At 35.6% G+C, this 25,461-nt stretch overlaps 1 protein-coding gene across 2 annotated transcripts in view; it reads right to left on the bottom strand.

Annotated features, from left to right (window-relative positions):
* GALNTL6 (polypeptide N-acetylgalactosaminyltransferase like 6) overlaps positions 1-25,461 on the bottom strand; it is a 425,327-nt gene that overhangs the window by 239,420 nt on the left and 160,446 nt on the right. For both annotated transcript variants that reach the window (XM_015624627.2, XM_033513661.1), the window contains exon 3: positions 7,735-7,873. In XM_015624627.2, coding sequence (XP_015480113.1) covers positions 7,735-7,873 — 139 coding nt within the window. The remainder of the gene's footprint in view (positions 1-7,734; positions 7,874-25,461) is intronic.

The following is a 25,461-nucleotide window of genomic DNA, read 5'->3' as shown; positions in this document are numbered from 1 at the left end:
CACTTTGTTACCTATGAATTTAAAGATATCAGACCAATTTATTTAATACATGCACAAGCAAACACCCTCAAAACACTTTTTTAAAAATAATTTGAAGATCAGAGAAATAATCTAGTTACGATTTGTTCATTCAACTCTAGCATACTTATCTGATTGTCTCTCACAAGTAAGGCAGACCTCAATACGATCAATAAAAAGCCTCTATTTTGAGTCTAAGGTCATTTTCCTGGCTGAAGAAGAAACAGATTTAGAATTCAGGTTTTTGTCACTTCAAAGTGCATTTTAAAGCACACTATTTCAGGAAGAAACCAACCTGTGACATTCAAGTACCCTTTAACTTCTGTTACAGAAATCCTAGTTATCTTCTTACCACTTAACCATATTTTCCAAAGGTACCCCAAGGCACTCTGTAGAAACTCAGCCACTCCTTCCAGTTTTGTATCAGTCCTCAGGTACTTCTCTTAATTGCTGTGATCATTGAGAGGAGCCTCAAACAGCCATCAGTTCCCTCAGCATTCCTGGGTACATCCCAACAGGCACATGGACTTACCATGTCCAGTTTGCTTAAGCATAAAATACTTAATTTTCCGAGACAGTCTCTCTGTCATCTACCTACATCTCTTCACCTCTCCTTTTACTGCAATATGTGGTCAAGCTTACACCTCTCAACACCATCACCTGTACAAAATATGAGGGGTAATGTGCTAGTACTAGGTTTGAGCAGTGTTTATAATACTGAAATCACAGCTGGTAAACAAGGGAGCAAAGGCTGTTGGACCACATGTACCAACAAGATCAGTAAATTCTCATACCTACCACATCCTGTGGCCAGCACAGCCTCCAGAAAATTGGAGCTCAAGAAGCTCACTCACAATCAAATCAGGCAAAATAGAAGTTGTTTTTCCATTCCAGTATTGCTGCACATGTGCTGTCCTTATTACATGAGGTACAACAGCTAATTGTGTTGCCATTGAGAATGTACTGCCTTACCCAGGTAAGGTATACTGAGGCTCTCCTAAAACTTCTGTATTAACAACATATCACTTTCACCTATGAACTTCAAAGACATAAAACCCCAGAATATCCCACATTCCACACAAATCTTAGCAAAGCTAGATGCACTTTCCAATTTTACTATTGTATTATTTGACAGTTAGAAGTTCAAACTTTAACCACTGCCAAATGCTAATAGACTTGGCTATCCCAGATGTACAGAAATGGCTGGAGGGTAAATATTCTACAGAATTCCAGTCCCCATGAAGTTTAGATTTCACAGTTATATTTACTGGAGCTTGCTATTTTCTCAGCAGTGTGGGAGGATTTACTGGAGTCTAAGTAACATGCAAGGCATCTAAACACACAAGAACTACTTTTCTCCATGTGTATAAACAGATTATTTCTTTTATCAAATAATTTTCAGTAAACAGGCCCATAAGGCTTGGACTCTCCTCACTGGCCTATTTAACACTGCAGCCTATTTCTCAATAAAAGGAGGAAAGAGGAATCATCAATCTTCAGCCACATTTTTGCTGTTGCTGCCCTAAAAAATAAGGCACACAAGCACCCAGAAAGCACTTTGGGAATTATTCCATGTTATTTGTTCCTTTCAATACATATCCTGCAGAGAAAGTGACAGCAGGAATGACAGAGACAGAAAGCTATAGGTTTTCTTAAAATATTCCTGATCCTGTTTTGAGGAGCTGCACTTCAAATGTGATGCCCTGAAGCAATTGCAGAGAACAATCTGGTCAGGCTTGGAAATGGGGACATTGCCTATCCTGTTTTGGACCACATGACTTTTCACTTCCACTACATTATTCAGCAACAACACAAAACAGTTTGAAAAGCAAAGTAATAATCTCCAGCTTTTCCACTAGCCACTAAAAGCACACCTTGAGTTTAAACAGGTCACTCTCTGGCCAGGGAAGTTAAAAGGCAGGACAACCTAAGCCTGTTTTTGAGATCATATACTGCAGAGGGAATTAATTGGAATTTATCTTGGAGCATTAAAGACAAACCTCTAAATTTTAGTTTTAGGAACAATATACATAGGCTAGATTGTGACAAATGCACTGTATTTATAAAAAGAAAGTAAATACAATGCAATGACCACTTTTTTTATGAGATTCAGGTATGTTCTACTGCCTACATAGGTATCTAACTATATCCCTTACCCACGAGTTCAGTAATACCAGAATTTTTGAAAAGTGTACTAAAACAGAGATTAAGAGCAACTCCAACTCTGTTAACTCTGCAACTATTCTGAAGAAACACAAAAATGGAGTCAATCAAAAAACATACTGCCCGGAGAAATCCCATTACATATTCATTTTAGCCTCTTCTAAAAATACAATGGAAAGCAAACACAATGCATTCAAATATTTTGAGAGAGAACCATTCAGGCATTTTCTCAGCTTCTGCTACTGAAAAGGAGAGTTTAAGCTATGCAGAATTCATTGAATGAAATTTGGTTTTGTTATTAGAAAGAAATAAAACCTCATTAGTGTTCAGGACATAGAAGATGTAACCAGCCCTTAGCTAAACACTCTTATTTCTTTGATAATGAAAATGCATTTCCTCTGAAGGTTCTGAAAAATTTAATGCCTAAGAAAAATACTTCTGGGAGTGTCAGTGAAGGGCCAGCACATCAACAGCAAGACCAGCAGAAAAGGATTGGAAACACTGACTCCAGCCCATACTAAAAAACAGACATTACAAGAATCAGGTTGGACATTTTTAATGCACAACAAGAATGCTATGAATTTCATTACCAAAAAAAATCTATTTATGCCCAGAGAAACCTTAGTAGGTTCAGATTTTTGTGATAGATTACTCAGGCAAGCCAGGGAGTATTGGCACATCTGATCTAAGACTACCCAAGACATAGAATCATAGAACCATGGAATAGCTTGAGGTTGAAGGGATTCATAAGGATCATTAAGGCTCTGCACAACATAACTCCAATAATCACACCATTTGTCTTAGAGCATTTTCCAAACATTTCTTGATCTCTGTCAGGCTTGGTGCTTTGACCACTTTCCTGGGGAGCCTGATCCAATGCCTGATCACCCTCTGAGTAAAACACACCTTTGATCTAATATCCAGCCTAAACCTGCCCTGATGCAACTTCATGCCATTTCTTAGGGTCCTGTCACTGGGAAGCACAGAAGAGAGATCAGTGCCTACCCTTCTTCTCTCCCTCATGGGGCAGACTGCAATGAGGTCTCCATCTCCTCCAGGCTGAACACAGACCTCCAAGTGACCTCAGCCACGCCTCATACAGATTCACCTTTAGGTGCCTCGTTTTCATAATATTCCTCTGGATGCTCTCCAATAGCTTTTCTATCTCTCTTACTTTGTGGTGCCCAAAACTGTATATGGGATTCAACATGAGGCTGCACCAGCACAGAGCACAGGGACAATCCCCTCCCTTGCCTGGCTCACAAGGTTATGTTTGATGCACTCCAGGATATTATTATTATCAGTAATTAGTCTACAAATTTTTGATAAAAGGAGACCTGCTGTTGAAATTAAGATATACAAACAGACGAAACAAAATATTTTAAATTTATAAAGCTTGCAAATGTATTTCTAATACCAAATGTATTGGTATTTAATTGGGACTAACTAGAACTGCTTGATTCAATAATGAAAAGCTTAAAAAAGGGATTGTCGAGAATAAAAAAGTCTTAGGAGCTTGAAACAGGATAGGTCACAAAATTTATATTTACTGTTCACAATAGAGGATTGCAATCCTTCCCCTAAGCCTCATTAAAGTCACATTTAGAGCTATTCAAAATGCGAATCAGATTCAGTTTTGTTTGAACAAAGCTGGTACGAGTAGCAGAGTATTTGATAATGTGGAGAAGATAAGAATTAATTTCAACTGGTACATTCAGCATTAGAACACATAGCATTTCTCTTTCTACAATAGAAAATACTGCCAACTTTTTCTCTAGCATTAGCAGGTTTGTTGTATTCTAGACTACACAAAGTAGCACAAAGCACTGAAAGAGTGAAAACACTCTTCTTGTGAGTTTTAAAATATTTCTTATATTGGTACAGAATTTCTAATCCCTAAACATTAATGCCATTTCTTTTTTCTCAATACTATTCAAAACTCAATGTTGACTTTCTCTTTGGGTGACCAGAGTTCTTCTTTTCACTAAACAAGTCCTGAAACCAAATAAACTGAGGTGATAAGTCTCTTTCAGATTGTTATTTAGAATTAGGGAGGAAAAAAAAAAAAGTCATTTTTCTTGATTGTTTCTTTGTTTAAACTTAAAGACAAAAGTGTCTTTGTGGGCAGAGAACAGAGAATTAGCTAATGTAGCTTGACATCCACTATGCCAAGGCTTTCACATAAGAGTGGAACAGAAACAGGACATCAAAGACCACTCAAAAAGAAAAAAACATTCTTTGAGCACAGCAGTGAGACAGAGAAAAAAAAAATACCATGGGAGATATTAGAAGGATGCAAAAAAACATATTAAAGATGCAGGAAAGGACAATTCAGCCTTAAAACAAAAGTTAACTGTTTCACTTCGCTACAGACTTTTTTTTTTACAGCCCAAACATTTTGCTGTCTTAGAAAGAGAAGAACAGTCAATTATAACATCTTGCTGATGTCATGCTGAAGTATTTAAAATATTATAGGAAAAACAAAAGAGTATTAGTAAACAGATTTGAAAACCTGAATTTCTCAGGGCTCAATCATCTAAATATCTGTTTAGTTCTAACCATCCCCCTACAGAAGGTGTTATTTTCAAGTTCCAAGCCAAATTTCCAAATAAATTCAGAAAAAGAAAGTATATTTGGATTAAAAAGAACAAGTTTTTTCTGCTGTCTTTGCATACTTCCCAGAAAACCAAACACTTGGAAGTGGTTCTTAAAGTTTCTTTGGTTTGACTTTGGAATAAAATACTTTTGAAGTTATTTTAGAAGAATGTAGAAAATACTGCAGCTGCTGTTCTGATATAAAGAAGTTTCTATTCAAATTACAGGATTTACCACTCCATTTTGTTGCATTTGAAGGTTAATTTTTCTGAATTTTCTCTACTGATGGCAATAAAACCATTCGGTTTGGTTCTATAAAACATTTCATAGACAGTATTTTCAAGAAATCCATCTTTAGCAGAAGAAAACAATTTTCCCTGTGCAAGTGGAATACACTAAAAAGAGACAGAGGATCAAAACTAAAAGTGTATAATACTAGCATCTCCCATAAATTTACACAGATGACAGCTAAAGGCTTCAAAGCAGTTAGAAGCTCCATAACACCAGACCCTTTATAACATTCAAAACCTGGCCAAACTAGTCCTGCCTGCTACACCACACCTGATTTAGCTACTACAATGCTACTGAAGAGCACCCTTTTCTCAGACAGCAATTACATAATTTTCCAATAGTTTGTCTGAAAGCAACTCTATTAGTGGCATAGTTTAGCCCCAGCCTCTAGCACGGATGACAGGCAAATTCACGAATAAAATGAACTCTACCTCAGCCAAAACCAGTACAATGACATGTGAACTACTTTGCGTTTCATGCACGCCTCTGAAGAGAGGAGACATTTCCAAAAGTGAAGTGCAGTTTCAGCCTGGCCATACTTAACACACAGCAGCCAAGAAATGTGTTTGTTTCTAACAGTAGGTCAGAAAGTATTGCCAGATTTTCATGTCTCTTGGAAGTTCAAAAAACACGCTTGCTTCAAGGTATAGCCATCAGAAGTATTGAGCCCAGCTCTGTCACCTTAATTGATGCACTACTTAGTAGGCAATTATAGCACAAGAACATTTTTTCTCTTTACCTTTAGATGGTAAGTGATACAGTCAATTAACTAATGGGCTACTTGTACTATGAGTGTTTAACATAAGGAAGGTTAGAAGGCCGTGACTCAAGTCAGTTCAGTCAGGACGTGACTAAAACACCCGCCATACGCAATTTCACTGAATGGTAGAGGAACCTAGCTGAATCAGAACCTGGAAACAATGCAGGCACCTAAGGATACAAGCTTCCCAAATGAGATGCTTAGGTGCAAGTCAGAAAAAGATTTGTGCTGGGGAAAAGAGGGCAGAGAAAGGCTGGGGTGGCACTGACTCGTTCCTAATGCACCACTTCTGACAGCACATTGCTTCTGGGAACATGCATGAAAATGTCAAGGGACTGTGAGGACAGCAGCAGGTGAGAAAGAAGTTGCCAAAAGACCAATTTACAAAACCACTAAGGGATAACAAAACTGTCAGATTCCTTTTGTGTTTATTAGTCATTATCCTCAGCAGTTTTGGTAACAGAGGAGGTTACTTAATGAACGTATTTATTATACTGACAACATAACCTACCACAGCTTCAATATTATACAGCTGAACATAAGAATTCAAAATTCTTGGAAGCATTCATTATATAATTTCATGTAATTTGTCAAAGCAGAAAGCAAAGAATGTATATAAAACGTATAGTGTGTTATAACAATATAACAATTTCTTTTTACTTCATGTTTGCAAACAATATTAATATATTGCTTACAAATAAAAAGTTTTTTTCTCAAAACAATGCAACAATTAAATTAGACAATTAAATTAGAAACATCTCTAACAAAAGGTTAATTCCTCTGCAGTGAATTTCTTTTTTAAAACTCTTACTATGCAAATATTTATGTACTATTCATTGTTTGAAAAAGACAGCACATTTGACAGAAAGGTTGCCATGATGTTTCTCTTCTCCCTGCACGAAGAACTTCTGTCAAGCTCTGAAGTTCAGCTCTGTTCTCTGAGAGCTTTTCATATCAAAATAAGTTAAGAAGTAGGATGAAATCTTAACATGAATCTTTGTATAATAGAGAGAATTTTATCTGAAGGAAATTACAAACACAGTCATGGAGACAATTAGTTTTGTCTTTTCCCCATACACTAGTTGCATAACAACTACATTTCCCCAATTACAAGAGGGGGAAAATGCCAGGTAAGGACACAAATCAAATCAGCTCCCTCTTCAGAGTTCAGATTTAGAATCACTCTGAAGGACAAGAGCCTGGAGCCAGGAAAAACAAAAGCACCCCTTTTCCTGTCACAGACAGAAAGTTCTATTCTTTGTATAAAGGAGCCAAATATTAAAGAACACGAAAAGTGAAGTTAGATTTGCTATAGTTGTTTTCCAGAATAACCTTTCTCTGTGTTATATTAATGATTTGGGGAACAATACCATCATCCAGTGCCCCCAAATTCTGCCTGTGCATCATGTACATTCTGTTTTTACATAATTCTATAGTGGTTAAAGCTGAATCATCAGCACTTAGCACCTATTGGATTGTTTTAAAATTTTATGTAACAAAACAGGAGAAACACTTCACATACACAGCCAAGAACTATATACATGTTGTCACTCAGCTCCACGCCCCAAAGAACTGCAGCTATTAACCAAATGAGAACATGAGAAACTATGTGACTGCTTTTCAGCCCAATTCACCACACAGAAATTTAATAAAAATAATTCTGTAATGAAAAGAGGCCTTTTATAGTCTTAATGTGTAACTAATCAGATGAGAAGTCACTTTAAAAGACAGAGCTAACAACAAAAAGAAAAAATCTAACAACAGTGGTAAATTTTCCACTTCCTATAAAATGAAATGATTGGTTTTTGTTGACTGTTTATGTTTTATCTTCCTGGAAAACAACTTATTTAGAGATATACAAAGATAAAACTCTAAAAATTAATTAGTCCAGGAAACAGTTTACATACTTAGGATGTCGGATGTCTGGCAGGGATCGTTCCAGTGCTATGTTGTTGCTAACAAATATGTTGAAGCCATTTTCCCTATAAGCAGAATCATCATGGTCTTCCTCTGTAAGAGGGTACGGTTTCCCATGTTCACCTTTCCCTATAACAAAACAAAACAATTATTTGCCTCAAACTGATAGCAGAAAGTGTACTACAAAGACAAGAGAAAATGTTACACTGAACTTCATTTAGTACACTGTGCCTGGAACACCTCAAAGAAATTTCTTGCAATGTCTTTACCAATACTCCTGTTATTTCCAATACAAAAACAAGAAATAGGTACAAACAACAAGATTCAAATGCTCCTCTGAAGTCATCCAATTCATCTAACTTTCTTCTATAAAGATGCACAGTCAGGTTAAAGCCTTTTCATATAGAAAAATTTTGATTGTAAATTAAGACCTTTCTTTTCCATGGCAAAATTATGAACATATGGATCAATTCCAGCAACATGCCTTTCAATCACTATGAGGAACCTGGTTATTGAGTTAGTTTAGATTAGCACCCACTTGTTTTCAGCATTAAACTTTAGCACTGAAGTTTAAGGTGTCCAACTTTCCAGAAGAAACAATAAGGAAACCAGATGTTTTGCTCTAGGCTCTTTCAACACCCTTGCATTCCTAGGGACAAGACAGATGTACTCAGTGTTTCTGACGCTACAGCACTGTGGAGTTGCTTTCAGAAACTGGTCACTTTGTGCTTCCCCAAAGAAATTATCTGCTTGTTCCCTGGCAAAGCACAGACTTTCCATTCCAGCTTTTTATTCCCAAGTTAGTTATCATCAGTCACTTGGCTTGCTTAGTGCCTACCTCAGGCTACTATACCTCTATCTCTTCCAGTAAGAGAGCAGGGAACTAATAAAAGCACTACAAAGAAAATCAGAAAATAAAAGCCTTCAATTCTTCTCAGCTACATTTATTCTTCCCATTCTTGCAGAGGATGTACTCTTCAGAGTTTCAAAACCCTTCGAGCCTATTCAGGTTCTCAAGAACATATGCTTTCCTTTACATCTCATTGATCAGATTATATAACCTCTCTAGCCTTCTTCCACCAGGCTCCTCTTAAGAAAATACCTCCTTTTACCTGGGCTCTTATAGAGAAATTAATCAGCTGGATTCAATAAGCGATCAAGGGCATGTGATCCCCAGCTAATCAGAAGCAGCTACAGGAGTGGATGAAAAGGAAAGCAACCAGAAGCTGAGAGAAACATCCAGTGGTATCCTTAGAGCCCATAAGCCTCTGTCAGTGCCCTATTTCACACTGCACAAGCACAAGACATTAAAATTAAAGGTGCTGTAGTGACCCAATTCTAGAATTTTTTCAGCTAAAATAGTAATTTTTTTATTCCAAAACTTGTGCATATATTTTAAATTTCATTTAAATTCTTAATGAAAACAATTACTGCTACTTACAAGGGGGTGGAAATTAATTCCCATCATGAAACCCTCTCTGTTTATGCTACTTCATTACTAACAGGTATTTTGTCATTCTTATCTCCAAATGCATGCAACACACTAACATAATACAAAATCTGAGACTTTACTTCTATGTGAATCTTTATGATTTCATACTAATAATGGGGAGGAGGCATGATTCTAAAAAAGCAGCTAATGACATACGCATTTTCAAAAGTTTTCCATTCTTCCCCATCAAATATGGCGCAATACCACCGTGCACAAGCCAGAAGTATAGATATCATGGTTGTTATCTAGAGCAACTCAGGAACAGGCAGAACATTTCCCTGTCATGCTGTGCTAAGTATTGAACCGAAAAGCTTTTGCACTTATGCAATATAGCTCAGCTATGAGGCGCATTAGAAGGTGTGAAGCATGACTCTTTCCTAACACTTCATTGAAATACACTTATATAGCACAAAACGAGGCTTATGCACTATTTGGAATGTCATGGCTATTTCTCCCAGCTTTTTGTTTGCTTGCTCTCTCACCCTGCAGTTCCTCCTGATTAGGGATCATTAGCTAGGGGAGCCATCTATCAGGTTCAGCTGGAAGCAGTTTGCTAATTTCTCTAAAAGAGCTTTGGTAAAAAGAGACCATTCCTTATGAATAACCTTGGAAGGAGAGAAGTAGGGAGCTCAGAAGATAAGCATTAAAATAAGTACAACTCTTGGGTGATGGTTAGGCTTGAAGGATTCCCTTTGTAGAGAAAAATGCCATGTATAAGCCTTCTCAGCATTAAAAAAACATCATAAGCACAGAAAACTCTCTTGTCACTGATTTTCCTTCCTAGATGTCTTACAGTAATTTCTGCACAATGGTTTTGAGGTAGACCTATGTGCCAGGATAAAAAGGGGAAATTTCACAATGCAAGAAAAGTAAAATTCTGGTGAAAAGGACCCTGATTAAGTATCATTTTAAGTATAATTATTGGCTACAGAAGACTACTTTAAATCTATTGAAGTATTGATTTATAAAATGTAAGCCCTTTTATACTGTCTCTTCTGTCTGAAAGCAAAACAGCAATACAGAAAGTGCAAGAAAGCTATAAAGTAGCCTGTAGAAACTGAGAGTAAAAAATCTGATAGTGAATTTTTTTGCCTCTTTACATCTAAAAGGGGACTCATCCAAATGTGATGGATAAAACCAACCCAGCACTAAGACTTGTCACTAACTCTCTGGGGATGGTTAACAATTCCAGTAAAAATAACCTCATAAACTAAGGACAATCAAAAGTTTTAGTTCAGGATTTTGATTTGTCACGGAAGGGAAAAACCCAATAGCACAAGAATGACACATATATTCTACCTGGGCCCAAAAATCCCATCAGAATGCTCCACTGCATGGGAAGCCTTACAGCAATGTTTAATTCATACAGTGCTGTTCTTACCTTTGTGATTACAGAATTATTAGTCTGATTTTTAACTCAGTAATCAACGTAAGCAAGTACAAAAATATGCTAGGTTTTCTTCTAAAGGCACTATGATAGTTTTGGAGTTAACGTCTCTACATTGCTTAATACTGTGTTATTTTAAGGGTTAAATGCTTCTCCATAGGTTTTCACATTAAAAAAAAAAAAAAAGTGAAGTAAGATATTGGAGGCATCAAGATAAAGTACTGGCTTGACCAAGTATTAGATACTCTACAAGGATATTTTAGCCCTACTCAGGGATGTTATAGTCTCCTAGGAAACCATACACTGTATACCTAGCCCTAAAAATTTTCAGTTCTATTCTTGACAACTTGTGAGAAATGATAGTTCAAGGACACCTCAGTTAGGCATCTTCTGCTTATATATAATGCAGATCCAGCAGGAGGAGAATAAACCCTCTTGTTCAACAGATGGTTCAAAGGGAAGATGGTTAAGGTGAAACAAGAATATAAAAACCATTCTGTATACTCAGTACAAAAGTCTAATTGTAGAATAATGGCTCTGGATCAGCTACATTGGTATATTTTCCAGGTACTATAATTATAAAGAGAACAGGGATATTGGTGGCAAAATATATCAACTGTAAATCAGTTTGAAAATGCAACAGGAGTTCTGCACTACTTGCATATGCAGTAGATAGGGGACCTTCCTTAAAATTATAAACAACAAATGGTTGTTTATAGTTTGTGTGCAATAGGTTCTCATTTCAGGGTCTTTTGGGTTTTCTTTTCAGGTTGGTTTTTTTTTATCATTCAGATGAACATTATTTATAATTCAGCAGGCATGGTAAAAAAGATTGGCTTTGCCATATAAGTCCAAGAAGCTAAGCAATTGCTTGACATCTTAACACAGGAAACCAAGTGGATAAAGAACATAAGCCACTCAGTGTCTGTGGGGAAGAACTGTGTACATCTGAATTATTTACTGTTTATACTCACTGCTATTAGATTACTCAGGCATGACTACACAGCCATACCAAGTCAAGACTATAATTCACATAAGTATTTAAGCACAGCCTTTAATTCAAGCATTCAAGCATCCTTTAACTCTAAAACAGTAGTAGGAAAAAGAATTCTGCATGTGCTAATTGCTTTAGTACCTACAAGGATTTTATTTTAATACGTAAACCTACAATTAAGTCTTCTTACTTACAGTGCACTTTATTATTTTAGATAAGTTAATTCTGCCATTCTTTAAAATACATATTAGGAATTATCTCTAAATATTCCACTGAGAATTTAGCACAGCTCGGCAGTGCTCATCGCACATGAGCTCCAAGCTCATCCTCTCTCATGGAAGGTCTCACAATCTTTCAGTACAGAACTGAAGTCCCATGAGAGGAGACTGATTGTAATTCTTAGCAAAGGTAGACAGAGAAACACAAATTCCAAATGAATGCAGTCACACATCAGCCTCAAAGAGAGTGAGAAGTAAAATGGGAAATGAAGATCAGCAACAGAATAAAAACATTTGAGTCAGGTATCTTACATCATTTTGACACATAAATTTCCACAAAACAAACCTTTTTGATCCCTGATATGGCAACTAGCCAAATCAAAGGGCAAAAACTCCGTTTAAAGCAATCTGTGGTATCTTTTACATAATGCCTGAAGTTTTCCTAGTGCACAGTTGTATACAAGTCTCCCATCTTTCACTGTGGAAATCAACTTTAATATTATTTAGATAAGTAAAACAGATTAGCAACTCAAACTGCCAGCACATTCTGCCTTTTTGGAAGTGAATTTCCTTTTGAGTACAAACAGAATTATTGTATTCCTGATTTTTCCTTTTCCTCACAGACAGGAGGGCAGGGTGCAGAATTATATTCTCCTTTCACACTAGAAAAGGAATTGTTTGTTTTGAGCAAATGCTGTTTGTGGTTTTGCATATTTATGTTAATTTCCAGTAAAATGGATGAAAATTTTAATTTAATAAGTGCATGAATGATCTTTGACAATTTGTTACTGAGACAGAAATTAAAACCGCATGTCTCACATTAAAATAATTCCCTTCATATCAAATGGAACTACCCAAATTGCAAAAAATGTGTAGGTGTATATTTATATGTACATATTACAGCTTTTCAGATTGAAAGTAAACATTTTTCTAACTATATGACCGGTAAAACAATGGAATAGGCAACCCAGGGAACTTTGGGATCCATGTATATGCATGCAAGAAAGGCTAACATGCCTCAGAGAGATGGTTGATACAACTCTGGTCATCTATTGAGGTGGATCCCAACTTTAAATTTCTATAAATGCTATGAGAAATAGGAGGAGAACTGACTATAGGTTTCCTCAGAGTCCATAAAACTTGCATCAGAAACGGAACTACATTTATCTCAAGTTTATTCTACTTTTTCTAAACTCCTCAGAGTACCTCAGTTGTACAATTTCATTGCCCTAATTTATATTGCAGGGAAAGGAATGTAATTGATTTTAAATCAATGGAAATATGATCAAAAGTATATTTTAAAAAATATTTTATCACTACCTTGTAGGAGTTTAAAAAGGCACCAAGTAAGATTTACAACACTTCTAATTATTTATTACACAACTCTGTCAAAGTCTGAGGCATTATAAAAGGCTTTTTCTTAGCATTAGAGAAGTAATCAAATCTTACTTATGCAAAAGCCTTGTCAAGGAAATCCTGAACAATAAATTTTCACACACAGATAAATAATTTCTTTATAAATGTATAATCAAATGTATTTATTACACTTTCAATATAGAACTATTATAGAAAACAATCAAAAATTCACTCAGTTTTCTGTTAGGAAGCATTAATATCCCTACTATTTTATCCATCTTCAGATGACAGTAGTACATACAGGTTTTCTTTTCCAAGGATCATGTAGTCCTTGGTAAGTGGTACAGAGATGTTATCAGGAGCAAATATGAGGCATTTGTCCTTTCTAGATTGCTGCTACAGTAATATGATGTCAGCAGGAGAAATATGAACTAAATTGCTTCTCTCTTCAGGAATAGCTTTGTACAAATAGCATAGGTTGGGAGAAAAAGCTAAAAAAAGCATATAACTTTAAATGTTGTTATTTGCCTGCCTGCTCACATCCAGAACTAAACAAAAATACCTCAACAAAATAATCAAACCACAAGAATAAGAAACCAAGAAAACCTCCAGTCAACCAAACAAAAAAAATACCAGAGAAGAACTTAAAAATGCTCCTTAAAAAAACAGGAGAGTACATTCAAATTGCACTGTAGTTGGACCTTTGGAGTATTGTTTGCTTATCTATTCAGATAAAGATGAAAGGAACCTGTTACTAACACAGAATGAAATCCCTACTTACAGCAGTGATGTGTTCTGCCATTCCTCAACCCACAGTTGGTAGGAAGCAGGTAAAGGAAGAGCACATCCAAGAAAGGAAAAGAGGGGCACAAATAGGAACCTCTCAAATATACTTATTTTACAGATGTTTGAGAAGCATTTCAATAAAAAGAATATCCAAGTGGGGGAAAAAAAAGGAAAATTACAGCTTTGTAACGGTACTTAATATAATTGCCAGATTTCCACATATTTAACAGGCCTAGGACAACTCTTCATGCTAATTTAAGATCATAACCCCCTTGTCAGACTGCAAGGAAAAAAAATGGCTCAAGATATTTTTTTAAGACTTCACAAATCGGGAGAAGCAGATTACCAATATTCTGCACACATGAAGGACATGTTAGGATTTCATGCACATTTCTTTAAACTGGAAACGAGATAAAATGATACTAAATGACAGTAGGTCAGGCTGAGAAGCACAAAAATGACAAGTAGTAGTGGCAGTGAGCAGAAGAATGTACCAAGTGGAGCAAGCAACAGCAACATCTGGAAGAGTGTCAAAAGCCCCAGGTCACAGAACAAAGCTCTGGAAACTTCAGCTGGGGCTTGTTGGCTCACAGGACTCCACAGTTCCCACAAGAAAAGCAGGATTTGGCTCGGGAATGGGGGACAATCAGCTGGCCTAGCTGTTGCCTTTACAAAAGGGATTGAAATTTATTATTGTTATACTTTAGGAATTAGCTTTTATATGTTACCTGTTTATCTGTAATAAAATACTGTTTGCTGAGTTAATTAATTTGCAAGAAGAAAAAATTAGCTCAGTGCTCTTGAGATTAATTCTTGCAGGTATCTAGGCCTTCTACTGGATGTCACTTTAATATGCAACCTGGCTTTTACTGTTGGCAGTGGTATCCTAGCAGAAGGGTATTATACAGGTAACCATTGGAAAAATCCAACTCTATATCTTTCAAATAACCAATATGAAATGACTGATATAGAAACAAGAAACTGTGGTTATATATGCATTTTTTCAATTAGTCATTTTCAGTTAAATAATCAATAATTAATTTCTAAATCTGACAGCCTGTACTTTAGGGAATATTAAAGTACCCCTCCCCCTTTTCATTTATTTGAAACATTAAAAATGCAGCCTCTGAATTTCCAACATAGACATTGCAGAGTAAAAATACAATGTGCATGTGTGTGAGGGAAGTGATTGTTTTAAAATATATGAGGTAAACCAGTGGGATTGTTTTGTTTTAGCAGAATGACTGCATACGAGCCCTGAAAAGTCAACTGCCCAAAGGCCTGAATAAACATTTCACAAAAATAAGAAATAGAATTTTTCTTAAAAGATATGGCTTTTAAAACTTGCTGCAAGTACTACAATGGCTTGCTGGGTGGAAAGACTCATTCTAACCCTCCCATTTCCACTTTAATAAATCTAGCAAAAATAAAAGAAAAAAATAGACCGTACTATTTGGTTTGTCCAGTGTATTTAGAATGCCACAGTGTACAATGCATGATAAGCAGCAACACATGCTGTTTTGATATGAGTTGCTCTATCACTACAGCAGAGAAGCAATATCCTCAGTAGTATTCTGCAGGCTGAGCTGAATCTAATCATAACTCTGTAGCCAAGGGATGCACAGTACATCTTCTATTTAGTCTAACTACTTATCACCAAATGCCGCAGCCAGCAGAATGTTTTTTCATTTAACATTAGAACAGACTGGCTGTAGACCATTAATCAGAGCCAAACACTGAATGAGCAAGCATGTGAGGAACAAAATTCAACCATAAAAAAGGCCTCACATTTTCATTTAGTAACTGAAGGACCTGCTAGGATAAAAAGTATCTACTATGGAACATGACCTGAAAAAAAATCTAATAATGGTACTTGTTTCAGTACTTGAATGAATTAATTCATACAAAATGCCTCAAGAATGGCATTCTAACAGTCTCTAATACCAGAAAATCATATCTAATTAATGTGTGTGGTCAAACAGATATCTTTAAAAAGCTCAGACTAAAGTGTCCATAACAGGGTTAGATACAACAACCAAACAGATCCACAAAATTAATGCAAAATTACAGTTTCACAGGTAGTGTTTCAAATGATAGGGTCATAACAAATGTAATTAACATAAGAGTTATCCTTGTTCCTCTGGTTTTTTTCCGTTCTAAGACATATAATAACCATGTAGTGTTTACCATATACTATCACAGGAACACAAATAGGATGTTCCATGGAATAAATTTCTTAATATGGAATATTTCTTTTTCCCCCCCCTCCCCTTTTTTTTTTCCCTGGAGTTAAACTAGCTCCAGAAGCTGGCTTTGTGGCTGCCACATGAAGAAGATTGAATAACCTGAAAAAATGAGTGTGAGTCAACAGTGTACAACAGTGTAGTCACTCTTGCACATGAAGCATTATTCCATGATCCATACCCTCCAGAGAACACAAGAGCTGCCATGGCCCCCAGTAAATTTGAATTTAACCTGTACGACCCCAACAAAAAAATCCCAAAATTAAACAAACCACAAGCATACCCCAAAAAACAGCAACAACAAATATATAAATATACATAGATATACACATATATATACACACATGCAGATATATCTATCTATATCTGTATCTATCTATATCTACATCTATCCATATCTATATCTATATCTATAATAACCGTTTTTACATATGGAGATAGTAAATATTCACAGTTAAAGTTTGAGGCAGACCCAAGAAGCAGAACTAACCCATCTGATTCTCCACATGGTGACTCAGTGACAAGGACAAACTTATTCCTTCTGCAAGTCTGAGAACAATGCCAATAAGCAAGCAGTGTTTGCTCACTCAGGGCAAGTTTCTCAGGTAGTACAGAAATGATTTTTTTGCTTTTTCAGGTCTGTTCAGATTTATACATTATAAGCTGAGTATGCAAATAATTACCAGGGATAGTATTAAAAACAGGCATCCCTACAAATTCAGAGATACAAGAATTATCATCAAGGCAAACAATATAAACCCAGATGAACAGCTGAGACAAGTAATGCCATGTTCTTGGGACTGGCCTGTGTAAGTACTTCTTACTTAGAACAAAATGCATTTTGTTCTATCACACCCAAGGTAACACTTTGAATCTCAATATTCTTCTCTTTTTTGTGTTTTCTTTTGGCAAATCAGACACATTTCTCTTGTGAAAACTTTCGATCCTACATACACTGCTCCATGTACTCACTATCACTGCACTTGCCAGCCACTGCCTTTCCTTCTTCTCATAAAAGACACTAATGCTGCAATTGTTAGTATTGCCTTTTATCACACATCTTTAAATTCATGATAAAAGGCAATACTAACGATTAAATACATTATAAAAACCAATGCATGGTTTTTAAAATGGTTTAAAATGCATTCTTTATTTTAAAGGGCTCTACAACTGACTGGCATTCCAGTGGTAAGGAGAGCTAAACTTAATGCTTGACCTGCTCTGAGCACAGCACAGCTCTCCACAGCCCTTTTCCTCCCTTGCCATTGATTCACATCTTTCTGAACAATAAAAGTCTAATTAATGACAACTATTTTTCAAATGCCTGACACAAATTTGAGCAAATTTACTGTATTAAAGCCAACTGAAATTTCCAGTCAATATATGCTGTTGAATCAGGCAGAGATAGAAGTGGAGGCTTCATGAACCACCTTCAGCCAGGATCTGAACAGATTTTCAACTAATTAGTTTAAAATATTTTCTGTTCAAAAGGACAACTCATCACTTACAGAACACAACTAAATATTTATCCCAAGGCCACATTTATGCATAATTCAATTGGAACTGAATAGGTCCATTGGGAGCTTCTCTGGAAAAGTTAACTTATGAAACACTGATGTCTGGATTCAGCCAAAAGTATTTTCTGATTTTTTAATTTTTTTTTTTTAATTGTTGATAACTGGGTTAAGAGAAGCAAATAAAAAAAAAATTGTATGTGTTTCTGAATACATTTAACTTAATTTTTCCTGTACTTGCTTAAACAGTAAACCAACATCTTTATAAGAGTGAGGGAAATTATGACAAAGGACTTTGGCTGGATTAAGAACTGATGTTCTACTGTGGTAATTTGACCCTGGCTGGATGCCAGGTGCTCACCAAAGCCACTCCATCACTCCCCTCCTCAGCTGGACAAGGGAGACAAAATATAATAAAAGTCTTGTGGGTTGAGATAAAGGCAGGGAGAGATCACTCACTAACTGCTGTCATGGGCAAAACAGACTCAAATTGGGAAGAAATTAACTTATTGCCAAGAAATGCTCAGGGTCTCAAAACTTCCATGTATGACTTCAGAAGCCTCGAAAAAATAAGAAAAAAAAAGATAAAAATATCATCTTTATCACCATTTATTATAGCCTTTAAATAATTGTTCACTATATAGACTGGGGGGAAAAAAGTAATTTCAATACCCGGCTGAAGTGGCAGCATGTTAGTAACTTGCTTAACTTACTCATTAACAGCAGCTAATTAAAATGTCAGCCCTCCAGAACTTCAACTACTCACAGCTTTCACTCTTTTTGTGAAGCATATGAAGTTTGGGTGTTTTTCCAGTATTATCATTCTAGTGAAAGCTGGGAACAAAATAAATAGAAAAAAAATCCAAATAAACTAATGCTATTTATTTAGAGGCTTCTTTTCTTTTTGTGTGACAATACTAGAAATAGATTAGTCTCTCAATGAAAAAGTCCTTGAAGTATCCAATAACCAGAGTTGCTCAGAAAGGAGATCTGGGAGGATAACAGAATCAGTATCCTTTTAGAAAGGCTGCAACTTGCCCTCTGGAGATTAATCCTTTCCTGCTTTACACACCACTACCCACTGTGTTTTAGATCAATCTCACCTCTTGTAAACTGGCATGGAATAAAAATGCAAGAAGCAAGTAAAAGTACCAGTAACCTCATATTCATTAACAGTAGTTTCCAAAACACAACAAGCTATCTAAGTACTTAGCATGTAAAACAGAAGTAATGGTCAGGGTAACCTGAAATTACTTCAGCTATCTTTTAAAAATAGAAAAATGTAAACCATTTCATGACAAATTTCAAGAGTAAGACTGTTTCCATGTTTTAAGAATACCTATAATAAACAGAAATATGCATCTTGATTTTTTTTTTAAAAACTGAGCATTTTTCCACTGAAACTCCTGCCAAGTTTTACTATTCACATTTCAAAATCACCTGCAGAACTTTCAATCTAAAACATGCCTTAAAAAAAAAGTAAAAAAGTTTATTTCTACCTTGTAGCTTGCAGAAAGAACTTGGCAGGTTGGCAGAACAAAATGTCACTCCCAGAAATCTGTTTTATTTTTCTACTTTCTTTATATTAGGAGGAGGATAGATTCCCCCAGACAACACTTCACTGCAAGCATGCAGGGAAGACAACTTTGTATTACACTATCCCATTCAAAAGGTAGCTCTGTTCCCTGAGAAGCAGTGATTACAGGGCATAACTTGATGAGCTAGTGTCTATAAAGTAAATTATAGCAAAACAATCATACATCTCTGCCTTTTCACATATATTCACTGGATGTCAGACAAATGGTTTCACCAGTCCAATAATTTTCCTCTGTCAGCTTATTTAATGAAAACAGGAAGGAAAAGAAAGAAAGTCACCTTACACATATTTCAGTCATAAACTGCATTGAGATAACTATACTAGACTTTTGTACTTGCAAACTTAATTCAAATCCTCAAAAGGAAGAAGCTATGACAGGAAAGTAGGCACTATTTATTGGGTTTTATTATTTTTTTATTTTTTTAGGAATCTAAGCATCTTGTTGGCTTTTTGAAGACAAAAAGGTTAAAACAATACTCCAAAAGTGTTTTTGTGTATGTAGCTATGTCCCCTGCTTCTCTCCTTTTCCATATTTCAGTTTTCACAGCAAACTAAGCAATGTTTCTTTGTTCCACTGAGTCAAGCAATAATTGCCTTGAAGTGACAAACTTGATCATTTTTACACCCATCACAAGAGCTAATAAGATCAATTTAGATGGTCTATAGAGTTCTCCCCCTCCTTACATACAGACAGGTCTAGCCTGAAGGTCTCTAAGCTTTTTGGTTATTCCAAACTCTCTGTAAATGAGCCCCATGTTTTTGAAGACTATACAGATAAAATCCCTTTTCCAGAAATACTACAAAACATCTCTCTTTTTTAAAAAAAACCCAAAACCAAACATAAAACCAAACCAGCCAAGTACCTACAAAGAATTCCTACTAAACATTACTTAGATAGGCCTGAAAATGTTTAAGCACAAAGATGTCAGAGTAAAAATCAGAACCATCATTCTAGAGTGCAAATGCCAAATTAAAAGACCTATTTTAGCTGACATGTTCTCTCATACCCCTCACTCCCAAAAAACCCCAAACACAAAACTTCTTAAGTCAAGTTTCCTCTTTTTTTAGGCAGCAACTCTATTAAATCCCCAAGTATTACCCATTAAATACATTCACCAATATCAGCTCTTGATCACTAATACTGATGTAAGTCCATGAAGACAGGTCTTCACCACTTTACTGAACAGGTAATACTAGGGACTATCACAAGCACATGGCATCTGCTTCTTATAGTTTTTATTTTTTAAATTTTTTTTTGCTTTGGCTTGTTTTTATCTTTTTTTTTTTTTTTTAAAAATGTGTGAGCACTCAAATCAACATTCAAATACCATGGGAAAAGGTACTAGACAGTAAACTTTGGTTTCTTAGAGATTTGAAACCACATATCCCTGCACAGATTAAAATATAGAAAAAGATGAAAACCTAGCAATTTTAATAGTTCTTCTAAGAGAGTACTTCTTGAATTTGACACTGGTTTCATTTGAGAATATGTATCACTGATACAGTGAGAGTCAATAGCTATTTCTTGCCAAGTTTCTGGAAATACAATTTTCTTTCTGCCTATCAAGGTAAAAATCAACATGCCAATTCCCAGCACAGAAAAGCACACAGAAGATAATTTTCAGTGTTCTAAATAACAGGAGTCATATTACGAAGTCTGCTTCTTCCTCCTTGGTCACCCTGGTAGCTCTTAAAAATTAGCTTTCTAATTACATTTAAATGGCTTAAATGCTGAGTTTCCAAAGTACATGTGTGTGGCAGGGGTGGGGACAGGGAAGAACAGGGAAAGAATCACATTTACTTCAGCCACAAAAAGGGCCTCATATCTGGCCAAGGCAACAGAGGCATTGTGCTTTAAAATAGAAGCTTGGCTCTAACTTACAGCCACCTATAAACTGTTTTTATGGATAGATTTTAAGTGGCAAGAGTTAGTCCTGTCATGTACCGTTTTCTGACAGAGACAAATTTTGTGCAACTACAGCCTTATACTTCCTAGCTTCTTCTGCAGCAATGTAATATAAAGTTGTAATTTGAGATCCAGTGAAAATGTGTACCCAAGCTACCACTCAAATAATACTGTGATATTCCATTTCACAATCTGACGGAGCCAGTCTGAAGTTACCCAGAGAAAATCTTAAGGCCTTGCAACAAAAAACCAAAACACCAAACCATATTTTCTAGCTATCAGGGTTTAAACTTCTAAAGAAAACGCCACTGAAAAAAAAATTCACTTTCCAAATCAGTATTTGAGAGTACAGTAGTTTTATTGTTCTTGGCACCCAGCTCCAGGCTGATCTCACTGTTTTCAATTGGACATCCAGACCATTAAGAGTGGTAGAATCAGATCACAGTCTGTAGCCCTTAATTTATAGACCAAATGCATTTTAATACTTGAAACACTTTATGTAACTGCAGTAGATTGCATCCATCTTTCATATTACACATCCTGTATGTGCTCTCTCCTTGACAAGCCATGATTAACATTACTGCTTAGAATTTTTTAATCATATCAGACTTGCATTAAGATAAACTGACAATCATTTTGCCCTTTTATAAACAATACATTGCAAACTGCATGAATCATACTCATGATTAATGCTATGGACAATTAAGTTACGACTGTTTATTGAGACCTTGGCTACCACTGCAGTTCCAATTATACTGCAAATTCTCCATTTTTTCTAAAGGAATTGCAAATTCAAAGACCTAAATTAAATTTAGTAAACTTGTTTAATATATAATGCTGACAAAATTCCCAGTGCATAATTCCCTATGAAATATGGCAAAAGTAAATCAGTATTTTAGCATACACTTCTCTTCCTGCACAAATTTTATTAACATTTATCTGTATAACTATCACAGAACTAATATTTTTCATAGACAATTGGGAATTACAATTACTTTTCCTTTCTGTACCATGCTATCTCATATTTTCTAGAAACACACTGGCACAAGGCTTGACCAGTTCTTCTGAATTTAAGAATGGCCACTATTCAAAATTATTACAAGGATTAACCAAATATTTTAGCAGAAGTGATAGAAAAGGATCACCAGTGCACAATTTCTTTAAGTGACACTGAAGTAAAATTTCCAGTGTTCGCTATTTGTTATTCCTGTACTAAAGTGCTCATGTCTTTTGCCTCTTTTTGACATTCTATCCCAAGAATACAGAGCTCCAATCTATTTCCACTGTCATCACAAACATGTACAGGTCACTTATTTTTCAATATCTCTGCTTAGCTTGTTTATAAAACTAATCTGTATAAATGTTTGTTTGTAGAACTATAGAACACACTGTCTGTTTGTTTATAGAACTAATCTCTGTGAAATGCCTTCACTGAGGCATGTAAAGGTCAAGATCTTTAAAATCCCTTTCTCCCAGTCAAGGTAACATTTTAAAGAAGCAGAAAGGTAAAGACAATACTGAATACAGGAAAGAATTACAACCTTAAATCCTTGCCTCCTCAAAAGGCTTCCACATGCTATTTAAATATACAAATAGGAGGAATAAAGACTGCAAATGGCTCAGTAACTGCTGGAATAGATACTAGGTGTTACATTCTAAAGAATGTTACAGTTCATTCTAAAAGGTTTTTCCTTTGAGATCTTATTAGCAGACAAGATCAAAATGGCTCAACAGTCAAACATGAAAGTATTGACAGCCATATCTCTGAAGTCACTTATTCTATTCCTTAGCCAATTTCTTTTGAAGACAAACGGTTTTCTAAATTTATATTAACACAGCTTCTTATATTTTACCATTCTCTCAGAAGTTAGTTTGTTACACTAAATTTTCAATCCACCTCATAGAATGCAATCATTTCAGTACACACATGCAATCAGGCAAAAATACCTCCAAAGCATTATATAGAAAAAAATAAAAGACTGTATTTAAAGAATAAAAATTGAAACCAAAGACCCCTTGCAGTATATATTCCTTCTACATGTATCTTATCAGTTATTAATATCACTGATAGAATTGATTACATGATTTCAAAAATAAAACCTTATTTTTTCCCTTTTTCTATTCAATCTGGTACCCTTTTTTTAGCAATTTACATTTTAAAAGTTATTGCTTGTAGTTAGAAATAGGTTGTCATGATCAGAAACAGCACCATATCTGAATATAAACATTCAATCTGCACTTCTTTAAAAGCCCAAGAATCACACATATGAATCCTTCCTCTTGCCTGAGAAGGCTTGTAATTCATCATTACTGCTACTACTTGTAATTGATGCTAAAGCTGAGAATTTCTTGAGTGAAATAGATAAAACGACTTTCAGAAATGGTGGAACAATGACATTGACTGATTCTTGAGGACTTTTAATCTCACTACCCAGGACATAAAGTTAGAGGTGAAATCAACATGATGTCTTCTCATGGATGCTTCTGAATTACTACCCTAGGCTTTCATGGCTCTCTCCTGTGAGTCTCATCCCTCATGGGGGCATTGAGGGATCTCAGACTCCTAGTTCTGCACAGAAACCATGGAAAACCAGTGCTATCAGAGCCACAGAAGCTGCCATGCCCCTGAAATGAACATCTTGGTAGAAAGGTCTTCCGAGTCCTCCCTATACAGAGGAGGGAGACTTCCCTATATATGATGTAGGGAAGTCTCTGATAAAACAAAGAAATGGCAACTACAGTAACTGATTCATGGCAAAGCCAGATGCCTCAGCATCCAGGATTTCTTCTCTCTGTAGAGATACAGGTGGATTTACAGTGCCCTAACACAACAGGCATTGTTGTAGCAGGGCTAATCCACACACCAGGAGCTACCTGGGTCATTGCTACACAGGTTGCGTTCACGTAGGCTACACCCACCACTATGAAATACAGAAGACATTGTTTATTACTTACCAAAACAAAAACTGACAGATGTAGGATTTGCATTTGTTTACAGTTCTCATATTTTTAATGCAAATTAAGTATATTATTCATCAAGGCATGTCATCAGTTGTATTCCCAAAGGAAAAGAAATCAATAGAAACAGGTCTTATTTCAAATTCTGTTTTCTTGTCAAAAAGCTGGCGTAACTTATCAACTCCAATAAAGTCAGTTTCTCCAATTAGCTTATTTTGTTCCCTCCCACTCCATTGTAATATCTGATTCACTTAATGGCTCTTTAGAAAATGGAAGCAATTAAATTTCTTTTTTTTTCCCCTTCTTTCTTTCCAAAGTATTTATCACAAATTTTTAGTTAGGAATTACTTTATTTTTTTTTTTTTAAAGATTAGCTTTTGCTTTCCTTTTCCTATATTTCAGTCAGTGCTTTTGAGCTAATGACAACAGTTATATTCAGCAAAGAATGGAAGTGATTGGGTTGATGTGGGTTGAATGAACTTAATTTTCCTTTCACTACATCTATTCTGTATTGATAAGATTGTAGGAAGTATATTTAAGTCATTATATATTCCTTTCTGACACTGTGTAAATAAGAGCTTGGATAACTGGCAACTAAATGGGTAACTTCCCTGTTCCCCAACAGTATAACAATTAGGACTTCTGCAACACAACAGCATTTCCTTGTCTTCTTGAATTCTATCAAGATTAACCAACTAATATTGTTAGAACTGGTTTGGAAGTTTTGACAAGTGCTTTTAAATTAAGTTCTGGTTATGTGTAAAGCTTTGCTTCTCCATCCTTCACTTCAAGTACCTTCTCAAGTAGCATCACCATGCTAACACCATGTGAAGTAATAATAGAAGCATCATAAACAGACATTTAAACCTCAGGTGTTCCAACAAAGCCCTGCAAAATCAAAAGCAACACAAGCTCATTTCAGGATTTGTATGCAAGGTCATTTGTAATTTTAGAGACAAAAAATGATGAGCTCAAGAACTTAAAATTAATAAAAATAATACCTTTTTCTTCTGCATGTCTTGCAAAAGGCTTTACTCTTTACTTCAAGAGGAGACACCATTCAAATTCAGAAACATAGGTTTTAATTGGTGGAATGAAAAGAGATCAAAATATTTGTCCATGAAACAGTAGTAGTCATGAAGAAACTAGTACCTCTCCTAAATTACGAAATTCGCATTCTCAGTGCTTAGGAAATTGTAAGTTATAAACAGCCAGACTGAATTAAAAATATACTTCTTTTCTGTACGACAAGCATCAACTTCCTTT

This window comes from Parus major, chromosome 4 (genome assembly GCF_001522545.3).
Source record: "Parus major isolate Abel chromosome 4, Parus_major1.1, whole genome shotgun sequence".
Lineage (NCBI taxonomy): Eukaryota > Metazoa > Chordata > Aves > Passeriformes > Paridae > Parus > Parus major.
The sequence above is the reverse complement of the archived record's forward strand: the minus strand, read 5'-3'. Positions and strand labels throughout refer to the sequence as shown.